The following is a 21,497-nucleotide window of genomic DNA, read 5'->3' on the forward strand; positions in this document are numbered from 1 at the left end:
TTGAACCCACTCCAATGAGGCTCTGACTTTCTGCTTCACTGAAAATGTACTTGTCAAGGTTCCTACTGATGTCCTTGTTGAAAAAGATATTCTTCAATTCTGAGTCCTCATTCTGTTGCAGTTTGATTATTCCGTCCCTTCAAACTCTTTTCTTGAGCTCCCACTTTTCTGGTTTTACTTCCTGACTCCTTCCTCTTTACATCTCTGACATCTGGATGTAGATCTGTTCTAAGGCTTGACGTGCAGACTTCTTCCCCATATTCATTTAATTCCTAAGTGAATTAAATGAATTCCATTCTAAGGGCTTTAAATCCCATCTCTGTGTAATAGTGGATTCTTAATTTTCTCTTGTCTTGACCTTTGCCGTTGAGCTGCAGACTTGTATATGGAACAGCCCACCTGCATCTTCACTTGGATAAGCTGGAATATCAAGTTGTGCCATGTCAGAAGTCAAACCTGTTATCTTCTTGCTTAAACTTACTCTTCTTTCAGTGTTCTCCATCCCAGTAAATGGTCGCTTCTTTCTTCTAGTTGTTCAGGCTAAAAACTTGGAAGTGTTTCTTGATTTCTCTCATACTGCGCATTTAATCCTAAGAAAATCTTTTTACCCTTTTCACCACCTTCCCTGGCCCAAGGTACCTTGACTTAACCCTTGCGGCCTCCCACAGTCCAGATAGTTTATTCTAGACACTGCAGCCAAACTGATTATATTAAAATCAATATAAAAAAACCTCTCCGGAAATCAAATTAATATTGTAAAACAATCATCAATCAATTAAAAATAAATAAATATATTTAAAAAAACCCTCTTTAAAAAAAAAAAAAACAACTCTTATGGTTTTCTATGGTAGGCAAACTTATTTATTAGACTCTAAGGCCTTAAATGGTCTCTGAGATCTATGCCTTTTTGATCTAACTTTCTATTACTTTGACTCTGCCTCTTTCCCCTCTAGCCACACAGGCATCAGTGACATTCCTTGAATTTGCCAGGCAGGCTCCTGCCTCAGGGTTGCCATTCTTCTTCAGGGTTTCACTAGATATCACTTTTTCAATGAGGCTTTGCTTGAACATCCTGTTTCAAATATCATCTTACCATACTCCTTATCCTCTTCTACTTTAATTTTCTTCTTAGATTTTTATCACCATGCAGCCTACTTATTTGGTATATTTTGTTAATTTAATTTGTTTTAATATAAATGTAATGAGGACTAGTATTTTTTTTTCTTGGTAATCTTCCTTTTATTTCTTTTTTTTTTTCACTTGATTTTTTAAATTGAAAGGTATTAGCTTTACAGAATTTTGTGGTTTCCTGTCATACATCAACAAGAATCAGCCATAGGTACACCCATGCCCCTGCCTCCCAAAACTCCCTTCCATCTCCCTTCCCATCTCAACCTTCTAGATTGTCACAGAGCCCCTGCTTGAGTTCCCTGAGTCTTATAGCAAATTCCCATTGTCTGTCTATTTACATATGGTATTGTAAATTTTCATGTTACTCTCTCCATACATCTCATCCTTTATCTCTGGTTCACTTGTGTTTCCCCCAGACCTAGAACAGAGCCTAGGACAAATAGGCATTCAGAAAATATTTGCTGATGAATAAGTGAGTGAGTGGTGAATGAATATAACAAATCCCTTTGAAATGTGTATGCCATTTGAATTAGCAATTTCATTTATAATAACTGTTCAGGTTTACAAAGAAACGTGTACTGAAATATTTTTTATTAAGAGTGAAAAGCTGGAAACCGTAATTGGAAATTGGATATTAAATAGATCATGGTACAGCTATACTATGAAATACCATGCTTTTATTAAAGAGGATGTGACTTTATTGACTTGGAAAGATGTTCACAGTGTGGTTAAGTGACAAAGACTACAAAAGATACACACAAAAATATTAATATTGGTCATCTCTTGCCGGCAGGACCATTAGAGATCTTAATTTTCTTTGTGTTTTGTGTATTTTCTGAATTTTGTATAATTTTTGTATAATTATAAACAATTATTTTATATCATAAAAGTTGTATACATGTGTTTTCAAATCTTTCACAAGTAATCATATTCTTAGCTTGGAGTCCATGAATGGGCCTTGCGGGATTGTGGACCCTTTGTAAAATCTGTAAGCCAAATTTTTGACACACTTGCATGTGTGCGTTTTCAGATCATCAAAGGAGTGCATATTTCCCAGTTGATCTTCCTCAACCTTGCAACAGTGTGTTCCTGAGTTCATTCTCGATAAAGTAGGGAAGACTCATCTTTTTTGAGTTTGCCCCTTCTTTGAACCCTTTCTCTCCAGGATTTCACTAATTTTCACCGGCTTAGTCTCCCTCACAACTAAGTGAACGGAGGTTTTGAGGGGGCCTAGCATTCAGTCATTACCCTTTATCCAGCAACTGTTCGACTCCTTGATTTTTGTAGACACCTGTGCTGTGAACTGAGTACCCACTTATTATCAGTGCTTTATCATATCTATTCTTTCTCTATCCTTGTATAAGACTTTTCTCAAAGTGATTCTTACAAAATACACATGATGCCACAAAATTCTCCTCCCCTTCAGAATTATAGCCCAAAGTGTTATTTCCTAGCATTTTTTTGTGTCATGGTCCTCTCATCATTAGTAGTAACAAATTACCTCCATTTCATGCATGGCCATTTTCTCTTTTATTTTATTGTAAACTCAGTTATGTGGGGTACTAATATGGAGAGGTTTTTATTCAAGCCATCATGTTTGATGCCAGGGCTTCAATCATGAATCAATTCCATTTGCTACTGCACTTTGCCCTGGTGATATAATTTTGTCTTCCAGCTATATTATTCATGAAGTAGCTTTGTTACCCTGATGGATCTAGCTACATTGCTCATCTTGCAGCAGGACTTTTATAGTAGTATTATTTTTAGTTTTGAAATGGCTAAACTTAATTTTCAGCTAATAATGTGTTTATTATTGAGGATCTTCAAGCCTCAGTGTTATTTGGCCTTATTCATTGTCATATTCCGTGTTCATAGTAAATATTTGCTGAAATAAATGATGAATAAATCTTAATTTAAAAACTATCTTCCCTTTGTGTTTCAAGATAAGGAAAGTCTTTATTTTATAAAAATGAAATGATCGGCCTTAGGAAGTGATGAATTATTGATCACTGGGTGAATTCAAACAAATTGGATGACCCAAATGGGAATATCATAGATGAAATTCAGATACCGTTATTTGGCTAGATTCTCATCAAATTTTTCTGTCTGATGTTCATATTTAAGTTAAATTCAGCCCTGAAAATTTGCTGATGTTTACATGCATAAATATGTCATAGGAAATATAAATCATAATCATGACATATATGGAGTGCTTTTTCAGGAACTGTGTAAATTAATACTTATACCTTATTTCATTTTCAAAATGACCATATAAAACCACAACCCTTATGACCCCTGTTCGATAGGGAAGAAAACTGAGAGTTGGAGATTTTTTTTAACTTGTCCAGTTGTGAACTGTGGAGACAGGATTTAGACTCTGAAGTCTTTGCTGCATTATACTGCCTTGCGGATGACCAAATACCGTTAAAAACTAACAAAAATAGCAGCGGCATGGTTCTAATGAAGGATGTCAAAAGGTACGCATTTTACTCCCAACTCTTCCGTTTCAGCACTTGAGGGAATCACTGGGAGAGGTGAGGTGAAACAGCCTTTTCGTTCTGATAAATGAACACAGGCTTGTTATTCACAGAATTGGTTATAAAAGGCTGCTGCTGCTGCTGCTGCTGCTAAGTCACTTCAGTCGTGTCCGACTCTGTGCGACCCCATAGACGGCAGCCCACCAGGCTCCCCCATCCCTGGGATTCTCCAGGCAAGAACACTGGAGTGGGTTGCCATTTCCTTCTCCATATAAAAGGCTAGACTTTATAAATGATGCCTAATTGGGACTATTGATAGATAATAAAAATTATCATTTATTGAGTTCTTTGTTTTTGATGCCACACTTTATATGGATTATGCCACTGAATCTTTATTTTACAGATGAGGGAACTGAGGCGGTGAGTGGTCAGGTCATGGGTAGTAGTGAGAGGTGGAGCTGGCTTTTCAGTTCCAAATCCTGTGCACATGTGTCCTTTGCAATTGTACGGTTCATGAACCACACTAATAACATAGTTGACACCAGAAGTGCTTGTGGCTTTTCTTCAGGTAACTAATTTACAACTGAGTTGTAGCTTAATGTACGGAGATGATCTGATCATTTTTCTGCTTAGGTTTTAATTTAAAGCAGCAAAAAAGTTCTCATTTAATGTTGTGTGTAACCTCTTTGTCAGTTGAGACATGACCTTATTTTTATCCTTTGATCTTGAGTTATGAAGGAGGTTGTTAAAATGAATGATGTTCTGCCACTGTTGCCTATTTCTCCATAGCCTAATCTTAGTTTATATTTCTGCCATTGCAAAGGATATTTGATTAACAAGGGCATAAATTATTATAAAGGGTGAACTTTATTTCTGATTTTAGTTACCTCTCCAAATTATGGATGACAAATCAGGGAGACATGGTATGTTGAAATGTGACAAATTATCTTCTTGGAATTTAAGATGTGATTTTAATTTAAGGCAGCAAATGCTCATTAAGTGTAAGAGGGAAAATAAAGCACAATACAAAAAAAGTTAAAAATCATACATAATTCTAGCACTCAGTTGCTATTAAAAATGTTAAAACATTGTATTCTAATTATGTGTTTTCCCCATACCACAGGTGTAATATACTAGTAGAAGTTCTTGCTTGTAAGGTGACTTTGGAGGTGGTGGGTAGGGAGGGCAGTTTACAGAACCGATGGGAAGCTGAGGCGCCAGAATTTGGAGCAGGCAATAAGCAAAGGTGCCCTGGCAGGCCAGCAAACAGGAAGCAAGGTGCAGAGTGACCTTAATATAGCGACTGGGATGCTGTGTCCTGTTGCAGTGCAGCAGTCTCTCCTCCCTGTCTTCCTCTGTGTGCTTCATCCAGATTCCCAGTCCCAAGGAAGAGTGTCAGATTGCTAGGATGTGTCAGAGGATTGTCCCTGACTGTACCACAGGGAGGACGAGGGAGGATTTGATCTTTAATTTTTTTAAAAAATTGATTTATTTTAACTGGAGGCTAGTTACTTTTTGAAATGAAAAACATAACCAATGTGTTGTGTGTGCTGAGTAGTGTTCTGAGTGATTTCTTAAATCGACTCACCCCAGTCCACATGGAAGCCCTTTGAAACAAGTGCAGTTAGCATCCTTGTTTTCTCGCCGAGTAACCAGATGAGCCTCGGAGAGGCGGAAGAGCCGCTCTATTATCTGTCACTGTTGCCAGGAGGGCTACCAGGATGTGAGCTGGAGGTCAGGCTTGAGGATTTGGGCATTTAACCACACTGATCTGCTGAGGTGGTGGGAGTGGGGAGTAGGGCTTCCCACTTAGATGCCACCACATGGAGGACAGGTGCAGTTTTGCACATTAATAATGTTTATTAAATACTCACCGCATGCCAGACACACTTCTGTTTCATATCATTATTTTTTTTTCTTCACTATATTTTGTGTGTATGTGTATTCTATATCTATTTCATTAAAAATCTTGAGTGTATGATGCAGATAAAAATGTAAGTTTTGGTAAAATATTAACTTCTTAAGGGTTGTTCTTGTTTGTGGAGCATAGTGTCAGCCTCTGTGCTATTAAGGATAATTTTAGTGCCTTAAGTCTAGGAATTAAATACAGGTGCCAGTAGTTTCTAGAGGAGGAGACCAGACCAACAGCAGTGGTAGCGTTCTTGCCTCTATGTGGTAAAAGAACAGAAGGTATATAACAATAGGGCGATGTGTTTGCTGATGTTATTTTTTTTAATGCAAATACTTACCTATTATTATAAAATTCACTAGTTGAGTTGATTAAATAATGAATAATTGTTTCCAAATAATAAGAAAGAAAGGACTCTCTGGTTTCTTCTGTATCAAAACCCAAACAAGTTGGTTTTTTACTTATCCTTAATAATTCCTACACATATTTTATATACTTGAATACTTGGTTTTTTATCTTAACATAGAATTTTACTATATATGTGTGTAAGTAAGTATTACATGACAGAAGAAGGAGAAACTTCAGGGTTATAAAAATATTTGAGAGATTCTTCACATCCTTTTCCCCCAAATTGTACTTCCCTGAGGTAACTCCTGTTAACATTTTGGCATATATCCTTCTTGATTTTTTTTTTCTCCATACACGCACAGTTTTGTCAAACTAAATGAGATTCTATAGAGCTTTTATTAACATAATTAATAATTAGCTATGGCATTGTTCATGTCAGAATTTCGTTCTTTCAGAGGGTGGTATAACGTTCCAGAATATGAATTCCCCTATGAGTGTATGTTGCGGTTGTTCAGTCATCCAGTAATGTCCCACTCTTTGCAACCGATGGATAGTTGGTATTTTATCGGATTTTTAGTGGCAGTGACAGGACTCTCACTTTTTTTCTCCTCTACCCTCACCAGCCTTTGGTTTCCTTTGCTAGTTCTTCCTCAAAAATGTTAGTGTGTCATTAACCTATTATAATTCCTTAGGTAATCCCAATGTCTTCATGGCTTTCAATATAGTTTATATGTCTATGACTCCCAATTCTTGTCTCCATATGAACCTGTCTTCATCTCAGACTTGTGGATCTAGCTGTCCTCCCTGCATGTCCTCTTGAATGTCCATTAGGCACTTTAAACGTAACATATGTGTGTTTAAAAGTTGATTCAGTTATCCCGTTCTTTCTTAATTTGAGAATGCCTTGATTTCTTCTTCATTTCTGAAAGATAATTTTGTTGGGTATATGATTCTAGGCTAACAGTTTTTTCTTTCTTCACATGAATAACATTTTGCCACTTCCTTCTGCCTTTCATTGTTTATTTTAGGGAATTCCTGACCATTCTAATTTTTTTTTGTATACATAATTGTCAATTTTTTCCCCTACTACGTTCAATGTTTTTTTTTTTTTATGTTTAGTTTTCAGAAGTTTAGTTAAAATCAGTATTTCTTTGAGTTTATCTTGTTTGGGGTTTCCACAGATTCTTAAATCTGTGAGTTTATATCTCTTACTAAATTTGGAGAGTTTTCAGCCATCATTTCTTCACGACTTTTCAGTTTCATCTTCTTTCTCCTCTTTTATGGACTCTGATTATGAAAATGTTAGATCTTTTGTTTTAGTCTCCCAGGTCTCTGAGACTGTTCCTTTCTTTTCAGTATATTTTCTGTCTATTGTTCAGATTGGATAGTTTTTGTTCTATCTTCTAGTTACCTGATTCTTTTTTGATCCTCTCCATTTTTGCTGTTTAGCCCATCTCTTGAGCTTTTTATTTCAGTTATTGTATTTTTTCAGTTTAAAATTTTTCTTTGGTTCTTCTTATTTGGTCCTATTTCTTTGCTGAGGCTTCTTTTTTTTTTTTTCATTTGTTTCAAGTGTATTCAAACGTTTGTAGTTGCTCATTTTTATCAACACTTATTTTATTTTATTTTTTTTAAAAACGCTTATTTTAAAATCTTTGTCAATTATTTTAACATCTCTATAATCTTGTGGTGTTGATACCTATTGATTGCCTTTTTTCATTATGTTTGAGATCTTTCTGAATCTTGGTATGACATTGATTTTTGATTGAAGCCTGGATATTTCTGTATATTTCCAAACTTGGATTGAAACCCGGTTATTTTTGTATTATATTCTGAGACTTGGATCTTATTTAAGCTCCATATTTTATCAGGTTTTTCTGACACCGCTCTGGCAGAGGTTGAGTGGGCGTCATCTTGTTACTTCCAGGTGGAACTAGAAATCCAAGTTCCCTACTTGCCTTCGGTTGACACTTGAGGCAGAACTTTTATTATTTCTGGATAGGGGTGTAGAATCTCCAACTCTCCCCATGGTCTCCACCAGACACTGTGGTAAGGATGCTGTCATTACTGCTGGGTGATGGTGAAAGTTCTGACTCCCACTAGGCCTCCTCTGAGAGGGCAGTATGCTTTGTTACTAGGGATGGAACACCGTCTCCACTGATGCCATGGTTCATCTTATTAACCTTGGCTGATAGGGTTTAAATTCTTGGCTCTCTCCTTGGCTTTTGCTGACACTACTCTGGCAGGGGTGTTGCTCACATGATTCCTACCTCAAAAGACTGGAAATCTAGCACTTCGCCTTTGCTGACATGTTTGGAGATAGAGTCACAGTTTTTCCTGTGATGCTTGGCTGGAATAGAGTGGTTGTTCTCTAAAAATGTTTCTCTTTACGGGCTTCTCCTTTTTTGGTATTTTAGCTAACAAGAGTAGGCTTTTGGGAGGAATTGTTTTGTCCACATCCATTGGTATTTTCAAGTTACTGATTTCTTCAGTTCCAAGCCTGAGATATATGAGGCAAAAAGAATACCCAGTACACTGACCACTCTGTTGTTACTTGGGCCCTGAGTTCCCTCGTGTTTGTTTTTTTTTTTTTCCCATTTCTCTGATTCTTCTTATTGTGTGTTTTATTTATTTTTATTTTTTAAATTTATTTATTTTAATTGGAGGTTAATTGCTTTACATTATTGTATTGGTTTTGCCATACATTGACATGAATCTGCCCTGGGTGTACATGTGTTCCCCATCTTGAACCCCCCTCCCACCTCCCTCCCCATTCCATCCCTCTGGTTTGTGATATACTGTTTAGTTGTACTTACTGGGAGGAGTAGGAAAAGTATGTCTATCCCATCTTTCTGGAGACAGAAATCATGTCCATCTTTTTTAAACTTTGTTTTCAATGGGCCCTATGTGGTTATTCTCTGTGCAGGTACCTGGAACTGGAAAGCAGTGGCCATCGGAATGAAGTCAGACTTCACTACCGCTCCGGCAGCCACCACCCTCACACGGAAGTGTTTCCTTACATTTTGGCTGATGATAAGTGGCACAAGCTCTCCTTAGCCATCAGTGCCTCCCACTTGATTTTACATGTCGACTGTAATAAGTAAGTGAAGTGTTCTCAGTTCAGGAAGCAGACAAGTCTAAGAAGTGATGGTTAATACATATTACTTATCTGATGTTTTTTTGTAGAATATATGAAAGAGTTGTGGAAAAGCCTTCCACGGACTTGCCCCTGGGCACTTCATTTTGGCTGGGACAGAGAAATAATGCACATGGATATTTTAAGGTATATTTTGACTAATATAAAATGTCAATACAAATGGTTTCTAATGAGCTTCTAATGAGTTTTGCTTTTTATGGTGTAAGCAAAATAAATAGATTTGTATAGTTTTCTTCCTACTGGTATCTATTTCTGTTTTATTTTTTTAACACTGATGTTTTATTTAGCTGGTCGACTCTATTCTCTTTTATGTTTTTTTCTTAATGAATTTGATCTTTAGATATGACAGGGATGATTAGTCTCTCAAGGCTCAATCAGGGCAGTTAACGTATTCTTGAAATTAGGCATTCAAAGTAATAAAAATCTAAAATGTTAATATACAAATAAACTCTCCACTTTTGAAATATAACCTTTGGTGATACTTTCATAAGGATGTTAATAATAAAGGTTTAAAACTTCTCAGTATTCATTATTCATAGTCTTCTTGTACTTCTGAAAATGAGAAAGGAACACATATATTAACATATGCACAAATCTATCAAAGCTGCTGCTGCTAAGTCACTTAAGTCGTGTCCAACTCTGTGCGACCCCATAGACAGAAGCCCACCAGGCTTCCCCGTCCCTGGGATTCTCCAGGCAAGAACACTGGAGTGGGTTGCCATTTCCTTCTCCAATGTGTGAAAGTGAAAAGTGAAAGTGAAGTCGCTCAGTCGTGTCCAACCCTTAGTGACCCCACGGACTGCAGCCCAGCAGGCTGCTCCATCCATGGGATTTTCTAGGCAAGAGTACTGGAGTGGCTTGCCATTGCCTTCTCCACTATCAAAGCTAGAAAGCAGTTATAATTGATATCTTTTTATTGCTGTCTGTTTAGAGATATACTGCATAGAACTGTGTCACAGGATCTAATGGACATCCCATTTAACTCTGTATTTTAAGGATGAGGAAATAAGATCCAGAAAATTGCTTGACTACCAGCTCATAGTGTCATCATTTTCCTGCAGTGATTCTGACACTATCTATAATACAAAAGTTATTTATTAGAAGATGATAAGTGATGTGTCTAACTTATGGATTTCTATGTAGAGAATGTACAAGTAGCTTGAAAATTGTGTTCTAAGATTTGTAAACCTCAAAAGGTGTTTTTATTTACTTTATTAAAGAATTTTTTTTTGCAATGCAAAAGACTTTACTGAGAAGAGGTGCCCTGGCAGAGAGCACGAACGTAAGGGAATCCAGGAGAACTGCTCTGCCACATGGCTCACAGTATTGGGTTTTATGGTGATGGGATTAGTTTCTTGGTTATCCCTGGCCAATCATTCTGACTCAGGGTGGCACATGCGTTACTTTCCTGGTGGCACATGCGTTACTCAACCAAGATGGATTCCAGTGAGGAGGTGGGACATGTGGTGTCTCCCTTTGACCTTTCCTGACTTCTGTGGTAGTCCAGTGTTAAGAATCCATCTTCCAGTGCAGGGGACATAGGGTTCCATCCCTGGTCATGGAACTGAGATCCCATATGCTGTGGGGCAACCAAGCCCAAGTGCCACAACTAGAGAGAAGCCCACATGCAGCAACCAAGACCTGAAGCAGCAAACTAAATAAATGATTTTTTTAAAAGGTGTTTTTAAAACTTAAACTGTTATCTGGAAACCAGGTGCTTTGACTATGTTATTTCACTGAATCTTAGTCTTGATGCAGGGCCTTTTTACACATGCACAAACCTGTTCAGAGAGGTTAAGTAACTTGTCCAAAGTCAGTCATGGGGATTTGATCCTGTGTATGCAAACCTTGAAAAATCAGTGCTCTTTTCCCACGTGGTGTACAAAGTCACTCAGTTGTGTCCGACTCTTTGCAACCCTCTGGACTGCGTGTGGCCCACCAGCCTCCTCTGTCCAAGGGATTTTCCAGGCAAGAATACTGGAGTGGGTTGCCATTTCCTTTTCCACTTTTTCCACATACAAAGGATAACAAATTTGTGCTCCAGGTATCAAGTTTCTCTTCTATTTAATCATGGCAGTCTTTCCCTTGGATCCCGATGTGGCCTCAGAAACCTTTTCACACATCAGTTATGTGTACTTCTCTAGAGTTGGGCATTGCACCAACCATAGAACTGTACATGGTAGCCTTGCTTTCATTTTGATACTTTCAGATGATAGGAGATTGTTATATACAGGTTGCTTCCTTAATCCAAACCCCAAACAAACAACAAATACAGCAATTGCCATGCAGTATACTGAAATATTTATAATTTAAACTGACACTCTTTTTGTACCATGCTATTAATCTGATTAAATACGTAGAAGATATATATATAGGCCAGGATTTGACTGGTAAATCAAAATTGTCTTAATAATATATTGGTATTCTGGTCTTGGTCACCTCTGTCATTAAATATTCTGTTTGCATTTTTCAAAGGGAGAAAGTGAAATATTAATTAAAATATGTAAAGATGATGAAGGAAGAAAATGGAGTAATGAATGAAAGGGACATATAGAGTGTCTGATGAGGTCGCTACCTTTTGGCTATTGCTTTGAGAGTCTTGTGAACTGGAAGCTAATTTTATCTTAGTGAGGAAGGATGAATGTAAATTTCACATATAAACATGTGATGTGAACTTCTGTGTAAAATACGTCATTTCAAGTTGGCATTTTAAAAAATTTCATACTAAACTTTCTGTATTCCCAAGGACTCATTACTCAGTCTTGCTGTAGCTATTTAATAACCTTTTTAAATTGAAGAATTCACTTTAAAAGATCCAACTGAGAAATGAGAAATACTCAAATAAGCATTGTTCTTATGACTTAGTTTTTCTCTTTTATTCTTGATGATTGTAGTTAACTCAAAATTGGTATCAGTTTTACTGTTGCTGAAACCTGAAGTGATTTTCAGGTTGATTTTTAAAGGTCATTTTCAAGCATTTCTTCAGGCTAACTAAAAATAACTTCCCCAAACACATGACTATTGCCTCTTAATTATATCTTGACATTTAATCTTAAGGGTTTAAAAATATTATCAATAAGAAAGTACATGGGCAATCATCTATTTTGCCTGATGTTTTTCTTTCTCTTTGGTTTGAAGTCAAAGCCATGTATTCAAAATATTTTTTTCAGGGACTTGGGTGAATCTGTCCTGTAATGTTTCTCTTCATGAACTTGACTATTGAACATAATTTGGGTAGATGAAAATAATACATCTTTTTCAAAATCTTTCGCACACAGGGTATAATGCAAGATGTGCAATTACTTGTCATGCCCCAAGGATTTATTGCTCAGTGCCCAGATCTTAATCGCAGTAAGTCCATTAGTTCTCTCACTATGTAATGAAAAGTGTGCTTCTTGCTTAATTTTGTCCAAAATGTCAGTTTGCAATTGGAGTTCTCATGTATTAGTTGTCAGCATAGACTTAACCAGATTGAACTCCTTATAAATATAACTTGACTGATGCGGTGTTTGTGATTCTAGCCTGTCCAACGTGCAATGACTTTCACGGACTCGTGCAGAAAATCATGGAACTGCAGGACATTTTAGCCAAAACATCAGCCAAGGTAAAAGCTCCTTAGAAATAGAGTGTGGGGAAGTGAAGCTCAGAAATCCTTGAGGTTTCCTATAGTTTATTTTATAACCACAGTTGTTCACCTTTGAGATTTTTCTTATCCCCTACTGTGTAGTCGAACTGAATCAAAATCCCTGCTCAAGGAAGGGGCTTATAAATATTCAAACCCAAGCCATCTGTATAACAAATGACTCAGTAAATCAAGAATGAAGCAGATTATTTGGTTTTTACCCTGCTTACTACAATAGGATTTATTGTTTAATTTAGTTTTTATTTTTATTTAGGTTTTATTTTTTTGTAAGGAAGGAGGCAAGAGGACATTGTAAAGAATATGGACCCTAGAATTATGTCAGGGAAATGGTCCCACAAAAGCTTTCTACCATTGTGTTACCACTGTAGGATCATTGGCTGCCTTAACCATGTGTCAAATTTACCTGTAGTTTCACCAGGCTGTTGTCATGTTGCATAGCAGATATCGATGACCTAAAAGTTATTTTGTATATGGATGATTTGTTTCTGACAAATGTAAAGTCTAAAATTTATGTTTGCACTTGAGCAAACATTGCTATGAAATTAAACATTTTTAAAAATGGAAAATGCTTCTCTGTATGGTGTATGATGCAATTTTGACTTAGACTTCTTTTCTGTTTTTATCATAAATCATACAGCATATTTTTCTCCGCTCCTCCACACACACAAAGTGAAGTGAAAGTCACTCAGTCGTATCAGACTCTTTGCGACCCCATGGACTATACAGCCCATGGAATTCTCCAGGCCAGAATGCTGGAGTGGGCTCCCTTTCCCTTCTCCAGGGGATCTTCCCAACCCAGGGATTGAACCCTGGTATCCCGTGTTGCAGGAGGATTCTTTACCAGCTGAGCCAAAGGGAAGCACCCCCCTCCACCCCCCTGCCACACTCACAAAGGCAGGAGGCAAATTTACTACAAGAAGAGAAGAAAAATCCTTTCTTTTAAATTAAAGGCTTAAGTCATTTGCAACAACATGGGTGAACCTAGAGATTATCATACTAAGCGAAGTAAGTCAGAAAGAGAAAGGCGAATACCATATGATTTCACTTATAAGTGGAACCTAAAATATGACAGAACAGAAAAAGACTCACAGAAATTGAGAACAGACTTGTGGTTGCCAAGGCAGAGGTGGGTGAGGGAGGCATGGGTTGGGAGTTTGGGATTTTCAGATGCAAACTATTATATAAAATACAGAATGGATAAACAATAAGGTCCTACTGTATGGCACAGGGAACTATATTCAATATCCTGTCATAAACCATAATGGAATCAAATATGAAAAAATAAAGCCTTAAATATATTTATAACAGATAGTTGATGAGCATAGCCATCGTTAGTGCTATTCACCTAAAAAGCAGTCAGATGCCTGTTGGAGTGTTTTGCCTTTCTGTGTTGCTGGAATGCTGAACAATACAAACCCCTTCCTTTGTTCCACAGCTGTCTCGAGCCGAGCAGAGAATGAATAGACTGGACCAGTGCTACTGTGAAAGGACTTGCACCATGAAGGGAGCCACCTACCGAGAATTCGAGTCGTGGACAGACGGCTGTAAGAACTGCACATGCCTGGTATGCTTTCTGCTGGAGTTCAGACTAATAGAACTCAGATGTCCCTATACTTTAAAAATGTATTAAACCAATGTCATCATGAAAATTTCAAGACCCATTTCCTCAAAACACAACACTAAAGTGCCAGCAAACTCAGTCAAATCTAAAGAACCGTGTATTGCATTATTAAAGACACTTTCTAGCTTAAGATTATTGTGGTTTAAGAATGCTATAAAGTTTTAAGTTTATTGCCCACATGTGAAGTTAATGACTTAAAGTGGGTCAGTAAAAGGATCCCCAGAGGATTCTATCCTGTTATCCTTAACTTTTCCAGGGATTTTCCCCTAATGTTTTTATTAACGCATTTTGATAAAACTAAATGAAATGCAGCAGGAAATACTGTGACCAGATTTGGCTGTATAAATAAATAATGGAGTCTAAATAAGCTTTAAAAATTTACTAATACAGTGGAATATAAACTATAGAGTTTAAATAAATATGATTTCTCTAATTGTTCATTAATTAGGTAGAATGGTTAGAAAGTTTAGTCGTTCAGTTATGTCTGACTCTTTGTGACCCCATGGACTGTAGCCTACCAGGCTCCTCCATCCATGGGATTTTCCAGGCAAGAGTACTGGAGTGCGTTGCCATTTCCTTCTCCGGAGGATCTTCCCAATCCAGGGATCGAACCCAGGTCTCTCACATTGTAGGCAGACGCTTTACGTCTGAGTCACCAGGGAAGTCCCAAGGTAGAAGGTAGAATGGTTAGTGTATTATTATTTCAAACATATAAGTTCATTTTCAAAGAAAAGTTCAAAATGAGTTTGGTTTTGAACTTTTAAACTCCACATGAATTATTTGTAAAAACTGGTTGGCTGTAAAGAAGTCAGAGGTCTAAAACATTTTTTCCAAAGTTCCTCTAGTTTACACAAAAGTGGGACATCATGATGTTAAGAAGGTCAAAGTTAGTGGGGAAATAATGGTCCATGTGCGTTTGTGTGTGCACTCTTTGATTTCTATTTAGAAACATATTTCTACCAAAATTACATTTGACAAATATAGTAAAACCTTCACAACTTGTTAAATGGGTGCCAAAAATCAAATTGAGTAAGATACAAGATGTAGTATGGTGAAGTCATAGTCATTTTGTTGAAAAGACTGGAAAAACAACTGAACTACCTGGGAGTTCTGGGTGACCTTCAGGAATCAAATTCCCTGAGCTACCCTTTAGCTCGGTGCCTCTTACAATGATTGTCAGCGTCCATTGATGGTGGTGGTCTGTTTGAGCTCAAATATCCCTGGGAGGATTTTTGCATCCTGAAACTGAGTCTCCAGTATGGCAGCTGCTATTCCAGAAATATTGTTTGTTGATGCTCATTTTGCGAGTCATCTGGGGAGACATGAGTACCCCAGGCTGGCTCTCAGCCTGCTGTTTCCCTCCAGTGACGCCCTTGCTTCCAACCCTGTCCTCCCTCACTTCACAATAGGAGGTGAGGCTTCTAGCTTAGTTGCTGAGCAGAAGATAGGGTCAACCACCACCAGTGTTATGACCCACTTGTGATACTGTGGGTCTCTGTATATAGATTTTACTGTAATTTTGCTGTAAAATTATGGTTTTACAAAAGAGAATAGTGATACTTATGACATTTTAAAAGAAGAATTTGAAATTTAAGAGACAACTTAAAAATACTTGAAAACTACCAAACTACAACTTGGAAATTCTTTAAAATACTGTTTTCTTCTCAGAATGGAACCATCCAGTGTGAAACTCTGATTTGCCCAAATCCTGACTGCCCCCTCAAGTCGGCTCTCGCATACGTGGATGGCAAGTGCTGTAAGGAATGCAAATGTGAGCATAACTTTTATGGTGAATACTTTCTTGGCAAAACTAAAGCTTTGTGTTAATAAATATTCACCCATCGTTGGTTTAATCTGGGTAAGCTAAATAGCTTTTAGGAATGATGAAAATAGGAAGAATCCCTTCTCTATTTTGGTTGGGCAGTTCTTTTCCACTTAAAAATGTGGTACTTGTATTCCAGCAAGAAAATTTTTCTTTGAGGCATCTATTCTGTTTAGTGACATTACTAGCAAGGATATGTAATCAACTTAGTAGAAGACATTTCTCTAATTAACAGTACTTGATACAAATATCTCCCAACTAGATTAAGAATAGTCCATACTCAGCCAAGATAACCAAGAAAATCCACGATACAAATGACCTATACAAAACTTGCTATCAGTCCAAACCACAGAAGTGCACATTGTTATAGGATAGTCCAGTGTGGACAGCCATGGTCTTAATTCATAAAAAGATGCTCATGCCACTGAATGAACAAGCTGTCTGACTTTCAGCATCTGTTGTATACAGTTCATTTCTGATGTCTGAAAATGCTCTTTGAATCCATCAGTTCAGTTCAGTTCAGTCGCTCAGTCGTGTCCGACTCTTTGCGACCACATGAATCACAGCACGCCAGGCCTTTGAATCCATAGCTGTCATTAAATGGATTCTATACAATTTATTTAATAAGAGAAAACATTGCGTCTATATTATTTACACTTTAACAGTTGTTAAAAGTAACATTTAAAACTAAGCCTTTTTTAAAAAGCCAAGAAATAGTATCATATGAAACCTGGGATGTCATGAAATTTGTAGAATACATAGGGGTATGTAGAGTTAGTGTTAGTCAGTCAGTTGTGTCTGACTCTCTGTGACCCTATGGACTGTAGCCTGCCAGACTCCTCTGTCCATGGAATTCTCCAGCCAGTAATACTGGAGTGGGTTGCCATTCCTTTCTCCATGAGATCTTCCCAACCCAGGAATCGAACCTGGGTCTCCTACATTGCAGGTGGATTCTTTACTGTCTGAGCCATCAGGGAAGCTCAGATAAGGCTACGTAAGTGCCATCTAATCTTACATATGTGTGTACACACAAGATAGAAAGAGAGGAAGAGTAAGGAGGAGGGAAGAAGAGGGAGAGAAAAGTAGCAGCTACTTCTAGGGTTTTTTATGCTTACCCTGCTCTGCTGACATTGCCATATCTACTCTTCCCTACGTAGGGTGCTCCTTCTGGTGAGAGTGACAAGTTATTAGAGAAAAATCAGGAAGTCACTTTGTAGTTCACTGATTTAATTCCCCCAGGAACTTATTTATATTTAATTTTGTTAGACTTTACTTTGAACCAATCCATTTCATAAGAGTGTATTAACCTAGTCACCTAGTGTATTAACCTACTGTATGAATCAGGAAGGGTTATATATTTGTCACTAGCTAATTTCCCTGGTGAGGGGTAATCTGAGTTCTTCCTTGAAGTTGTATTAAGAATGAAAAGCTTGTACCAACATTCTGTAGTTTTCTTTGTAGATACTTGGAGGTAGAAAGAAGAAGGGTCCTCTATAGGACTTTATATTGGTAACATGACAGTAGCAGGAATCAGTTTTTGCTTTTCTTTCTTTTATCTTTTCCGCTGATACTTCTACATTTTTACCTGTGAATATGATAGATTTGCATTAAGTGATATTGATTTTTATTAGAAACAGGTTGATTGAAATAATGAACCATCATGATAGATGAATTAATCAGAGTTGTAAATTTTAGTTCTGATTTTATCATTTGTCTCTGTTACCAAGAGTAAGCTGCCTATTAAATCAGACTATGCTTGAAATCTTCTTCAAAATAATGTAGTTAGATAGACTTAATTAAATGGTAAAATATTTTTCAATTCATTAATGCAAAGTGCTTCTGGCAGTCTTTGGTGTTAGTGATTGGAAATCAGTTGTATTTCCTATATAAAATAGTGAAAGCTGCAACTGAGTGACCAGTGAAAGGACCACAGCATCAGTGGAATTTGAGTCTTTCATTTCATACTGCTGAAAAATACTGAGGATTAAATGACTGTCTTTTTGGTCACATTCAGTGATATGAATGTCATGGTAGAGAATTTGTGTCCCAATATCGAGCTGGCATACTATTTTTAGTAAATACCCATAGAGTTTTCTCAAAAGAGAAGTAAGTATTTAGGTCATATGGTAAATATTAGAGATAATTTGGGATTGTGTCTCTACATGCACAAATTTTTTCATTTAGAAAATAGAAATACATAACTTCCTATTGAGTAAATTTATACATGATATAATTTATCCTTTAAAAAAGATGTACAATCCAATATATTTTAGTATGTCTATAAGGTTGTTCAACCATCACCATTGCCTAATTCCAGAAAATTTTCATTGTGCCAGGAAGATACCCTCTAATCAAGAATCATTCTGTCCTTTCCTCTTCTGCCACTCCCTGGCAACCACTAATCTACTTTCTATTCTTATTCAGGGCATTTCATATGAATGAAATTAAGCAATATCTGCATGCATAAATTTAAAAACAGTTACTAAAACATTTCAGGAAATGTTCTCCTGAAAAGTTTGCAAAAAATATTTTATAAAGTATAAATAATATTTAAAATAAATTTAATAATAATTAGCTGACTTGTTTACATAGTTCAGATTTTCATATGCGCTAAAAGTAGGAGAAGCCAGTGGTTATATGGATCTACGATGTTCTCTGTATGTGGATTTTACTGTTATATATGAGGGGAAAAGTATCATTTTCCTATACTAATTTTCCCAGTAGAATCAGTGTTATAGTTTATGAGAACTTAATTTCACTGGAATATGAATTCTATGTGTTTTACTTTTTAAAACACAACCATAGCCTTCCTCTTCCACAGTTCACTCATTCAATTTTTAAAACTCTTTTGCTCAGTAGCCTCTTTCAGTTCAGTTCAGTTCAGTCGCTCAGTTGTGTCCGACTCTTTGCGACCCCATGAATCACAGCACACCAGGCCTCCCTGTCCATCACCAACTCCCGGAGTTCACTCAAACTCATGTCCATCGAGTCGGTGATGCTATCCAGCCATCTCATCCTCTGTCGTCTCCTTCTCCTCCTGCCCCCAATCCCTCCCAGCATAAGGGTCTTTTCCAGTGAGTCAATTCTTCGCATGAGGTGGCGAAAGTACTGGAGTTTCAGCTTTAGCATCAGTTCTTCCAGTGAACACCCAGGACTGATCTCCTTTAGGATGGACTGGTTGGATCTCCTTGCAGTCCAAGGGACTCTCAAGCATCTTTTCCAACACTACAGTTCAAAAGCATCAATTCTTCAGTGCTCAGCTTTCTTTACAGTCCAACTCTCACATCCATACATGACCACGGGAAAAACCGTAGCCTTGACTAGACGGACCTTGGTTGGCAAAGTAATGTCTCTGCTTTTTAATATGCTATCTAGGTTGGTCATAACTTTCCTTCCAAGGAGTAAGCGTCTTTTAATTTCATGGCTGCTATCAGCATCTGCAGTGATTTTGGAGCCCAAAAAAATAAAGTCTGACACTGTTTCCCCATGTATTTCCCAGGTAGTGGTGGGACCAGATGCCATGATCTTAGTTTTCTGAATGTTAAGCTTTAAGCCAACTTTTTCACTCTCCTCTTTCACTTTCATCAGAGGCTTTTGAGTTCCTCTTCACTTTCTGCCATAACGGTGGAGTCATCTGCATATCTGAGGTTATTGATATTTCTCCCAGCAATCTTGATTCCAGCTTGTGCTTCTTCCAGCCCAGTGTTCCTCATGATGTACTCTGCATATCAATTAAATAAGCAGGGTGACAATATACAGCCTTGACGTACTCCTTTTCCTATTTGAAACCAGTCTGTTTTTCCATGTCCAGTTCTAACTGTTGCTTCCTGACCTGCATATAGGTTTCTCAAGGTCAGGTGGTCTGGTATTCCCATCTCTTTCAGAATTTTCCATAGTTTATAGTGATCCACACAGTCAAAGACTTTGGCATAGTCAATAATAGCCTCTTTAATGACATAAAATTAATAAAATATATTCTTTAGTGAGAATAGTTTAAAGAGATGAATCATTTATTGCTTCTAAAGCCTTTGGAAGGTAAAACATGTAACCTAACACTGAATGTTAGTCTGCCAAGACTGAAATGAATAACACCAGTACATGTGGCCAGTCATTTTTGATGTTCTTTATTTAATGCTTTCAGCCTTGCTTCACCAAAGTTGTTTGTGCAACACTGGGCAGCCCTGTTTTGTAGTCTGTTCTATATGTTTCCTCTGTAACTTCAGCTCTAGCCCTTTATCCAAATATAAATACTGTTGGATAGTAGGAAGGTTGTTATTTTGGGAGAGAAGTCAGAGAGAACCACTCCTGTCACGATCCTTATTTGAATCTACATAGGCAAAGTGTTGGAAGGAGGGTCTTAACTTTTATGCCTCTACAATTGAGCTCCAATGGTGGAGTTAGGATGAAATCCAAAGGCAGGACTGCACCAATGCCAAGCCATTAATAAATTAATAATTACAACTATACCAAAGTCATATCTCTTCCTGAGGTTGGAAGGCACATACATTGCTCCCCAGTTGATCTTTATAACAACTGTATAAAGTAGGCATTGTCTCCATCTTCTTAATTAGAGGGATTACGTGACTTGTCCAAGAACACACTTCTAGTTGGATGTTCCAGAGAAATTCTATCTGAAAAGTGCTGTGCTTTGCCAGCCTACTTCCCTGTCTAAAAGCTTTTGTTCTAATTAATCTCAGTGATCTACCTTCATCAATTGGTAACTAAGCTTACCATACAAAGGCCATTAGGGTCCTGGCTAAGTCTAGGTGAAGTTACAAAGTAAGCAGAGTTTGCCTTTGTCCGTTTCAGTTCAGTTCAGTTCAGTCGCTCAGTCGTGTCCGACTCTCCGCGATCCCGTGAATCACAGCACGCCAGGCCTCCCTATCCATCACCAACTCCCGGAGTACACTCAAACTCATGTCCACAGAGTCGGTGATGCCATCCAGCCAACTCATTCTCTGTCGTCCCCGTCTCCTCCCGCCCCCAACCTTTCCTAGCATCAGAGTCTTTTCCAGTGAGTCAACTTGTCGCATGAGGTGGCCAAAGTATTGCAGTTTCAGCTTTAGCATCAGTCCTTCCGATGAACACCCAGGACTGATCTCCTTTAGAATGGACTGGTTGGATCTCCTGGCAGTCCAAGGGACTCTCAAAAGTCTTCTCCAACAGCACAGTTCAAAAGCATCAATTCTTCGGCGCTCAGCTTTCTTCACAGTCCAACTCTCACATCCATACATGACCACGGGAAAAACCATAGCCTTGACTAGACGGACCTTTGTTGGCAAAGTAATGTCTCTGCTTTTTAATATGCTATTAAGGTTGGTCATAACTTTCCTTTGAAGGAGTAAGCGTCTTTTAATTTCATGGCTGCAATCCGCACCTGTAGTGATTT

The 21,497-nt window shown here is 37.6% G+C and overlaps 1 protein-coding gene across 1 annotated transcript in view; it reads left to right on the forward strand.

Moving 5' to 3' along the window:
• Positions 1 to 21,497, forward strand: part of NELL2 (neural EGFL like 2) — a 400,566-nt gene that overhangs the window by 76,253 nt on the left and 302,816 nt on the right. The window contains exons 4-9 of the mRNA XM_055394732.2: positions 8,792 to 8,965; positions 9,052 to 9,148; positions 12,301 to 12,373; positions 12,544 to 12,626; positions 14,101 to 14,229; positions 15,955 to 16,057. Of these exons, the coding sequence (XP_055250707.1) occupies positions 8,792 to 8,965; positions 9,052 to 9,148; positions 12,301 to 12,373; positions 12,544 to 12,626; positions 14,101 to 14,229; positions 15,955 to 16,057 (659 nt within the window). The remainder of the gene's footprint in view (positions 1 to 8,791; positions 8,966 to 9,051; positions 9,149 to 12,300; positions 12,374 to 12,543; positions 12,627 to 14,100; positions 14,230 to 15,954; positions 16,058 to 21,497) is intronic.

The sequence above is a fragment of the Moschus berezovskii genome, chromosome 6, assembly GCF_049115385.1.
Source record: "Moschus berezovskii isolate FMDL1 chromosome 6, NW_MosBer_1.0, whole genome shotgun sequence".
Taxonomy (NCBI): Eukaryota; Metazoa; Chordata; class Mammalia; order Artiodactyla; family Moschidae; genus Moschus; species Moschus berezovskii.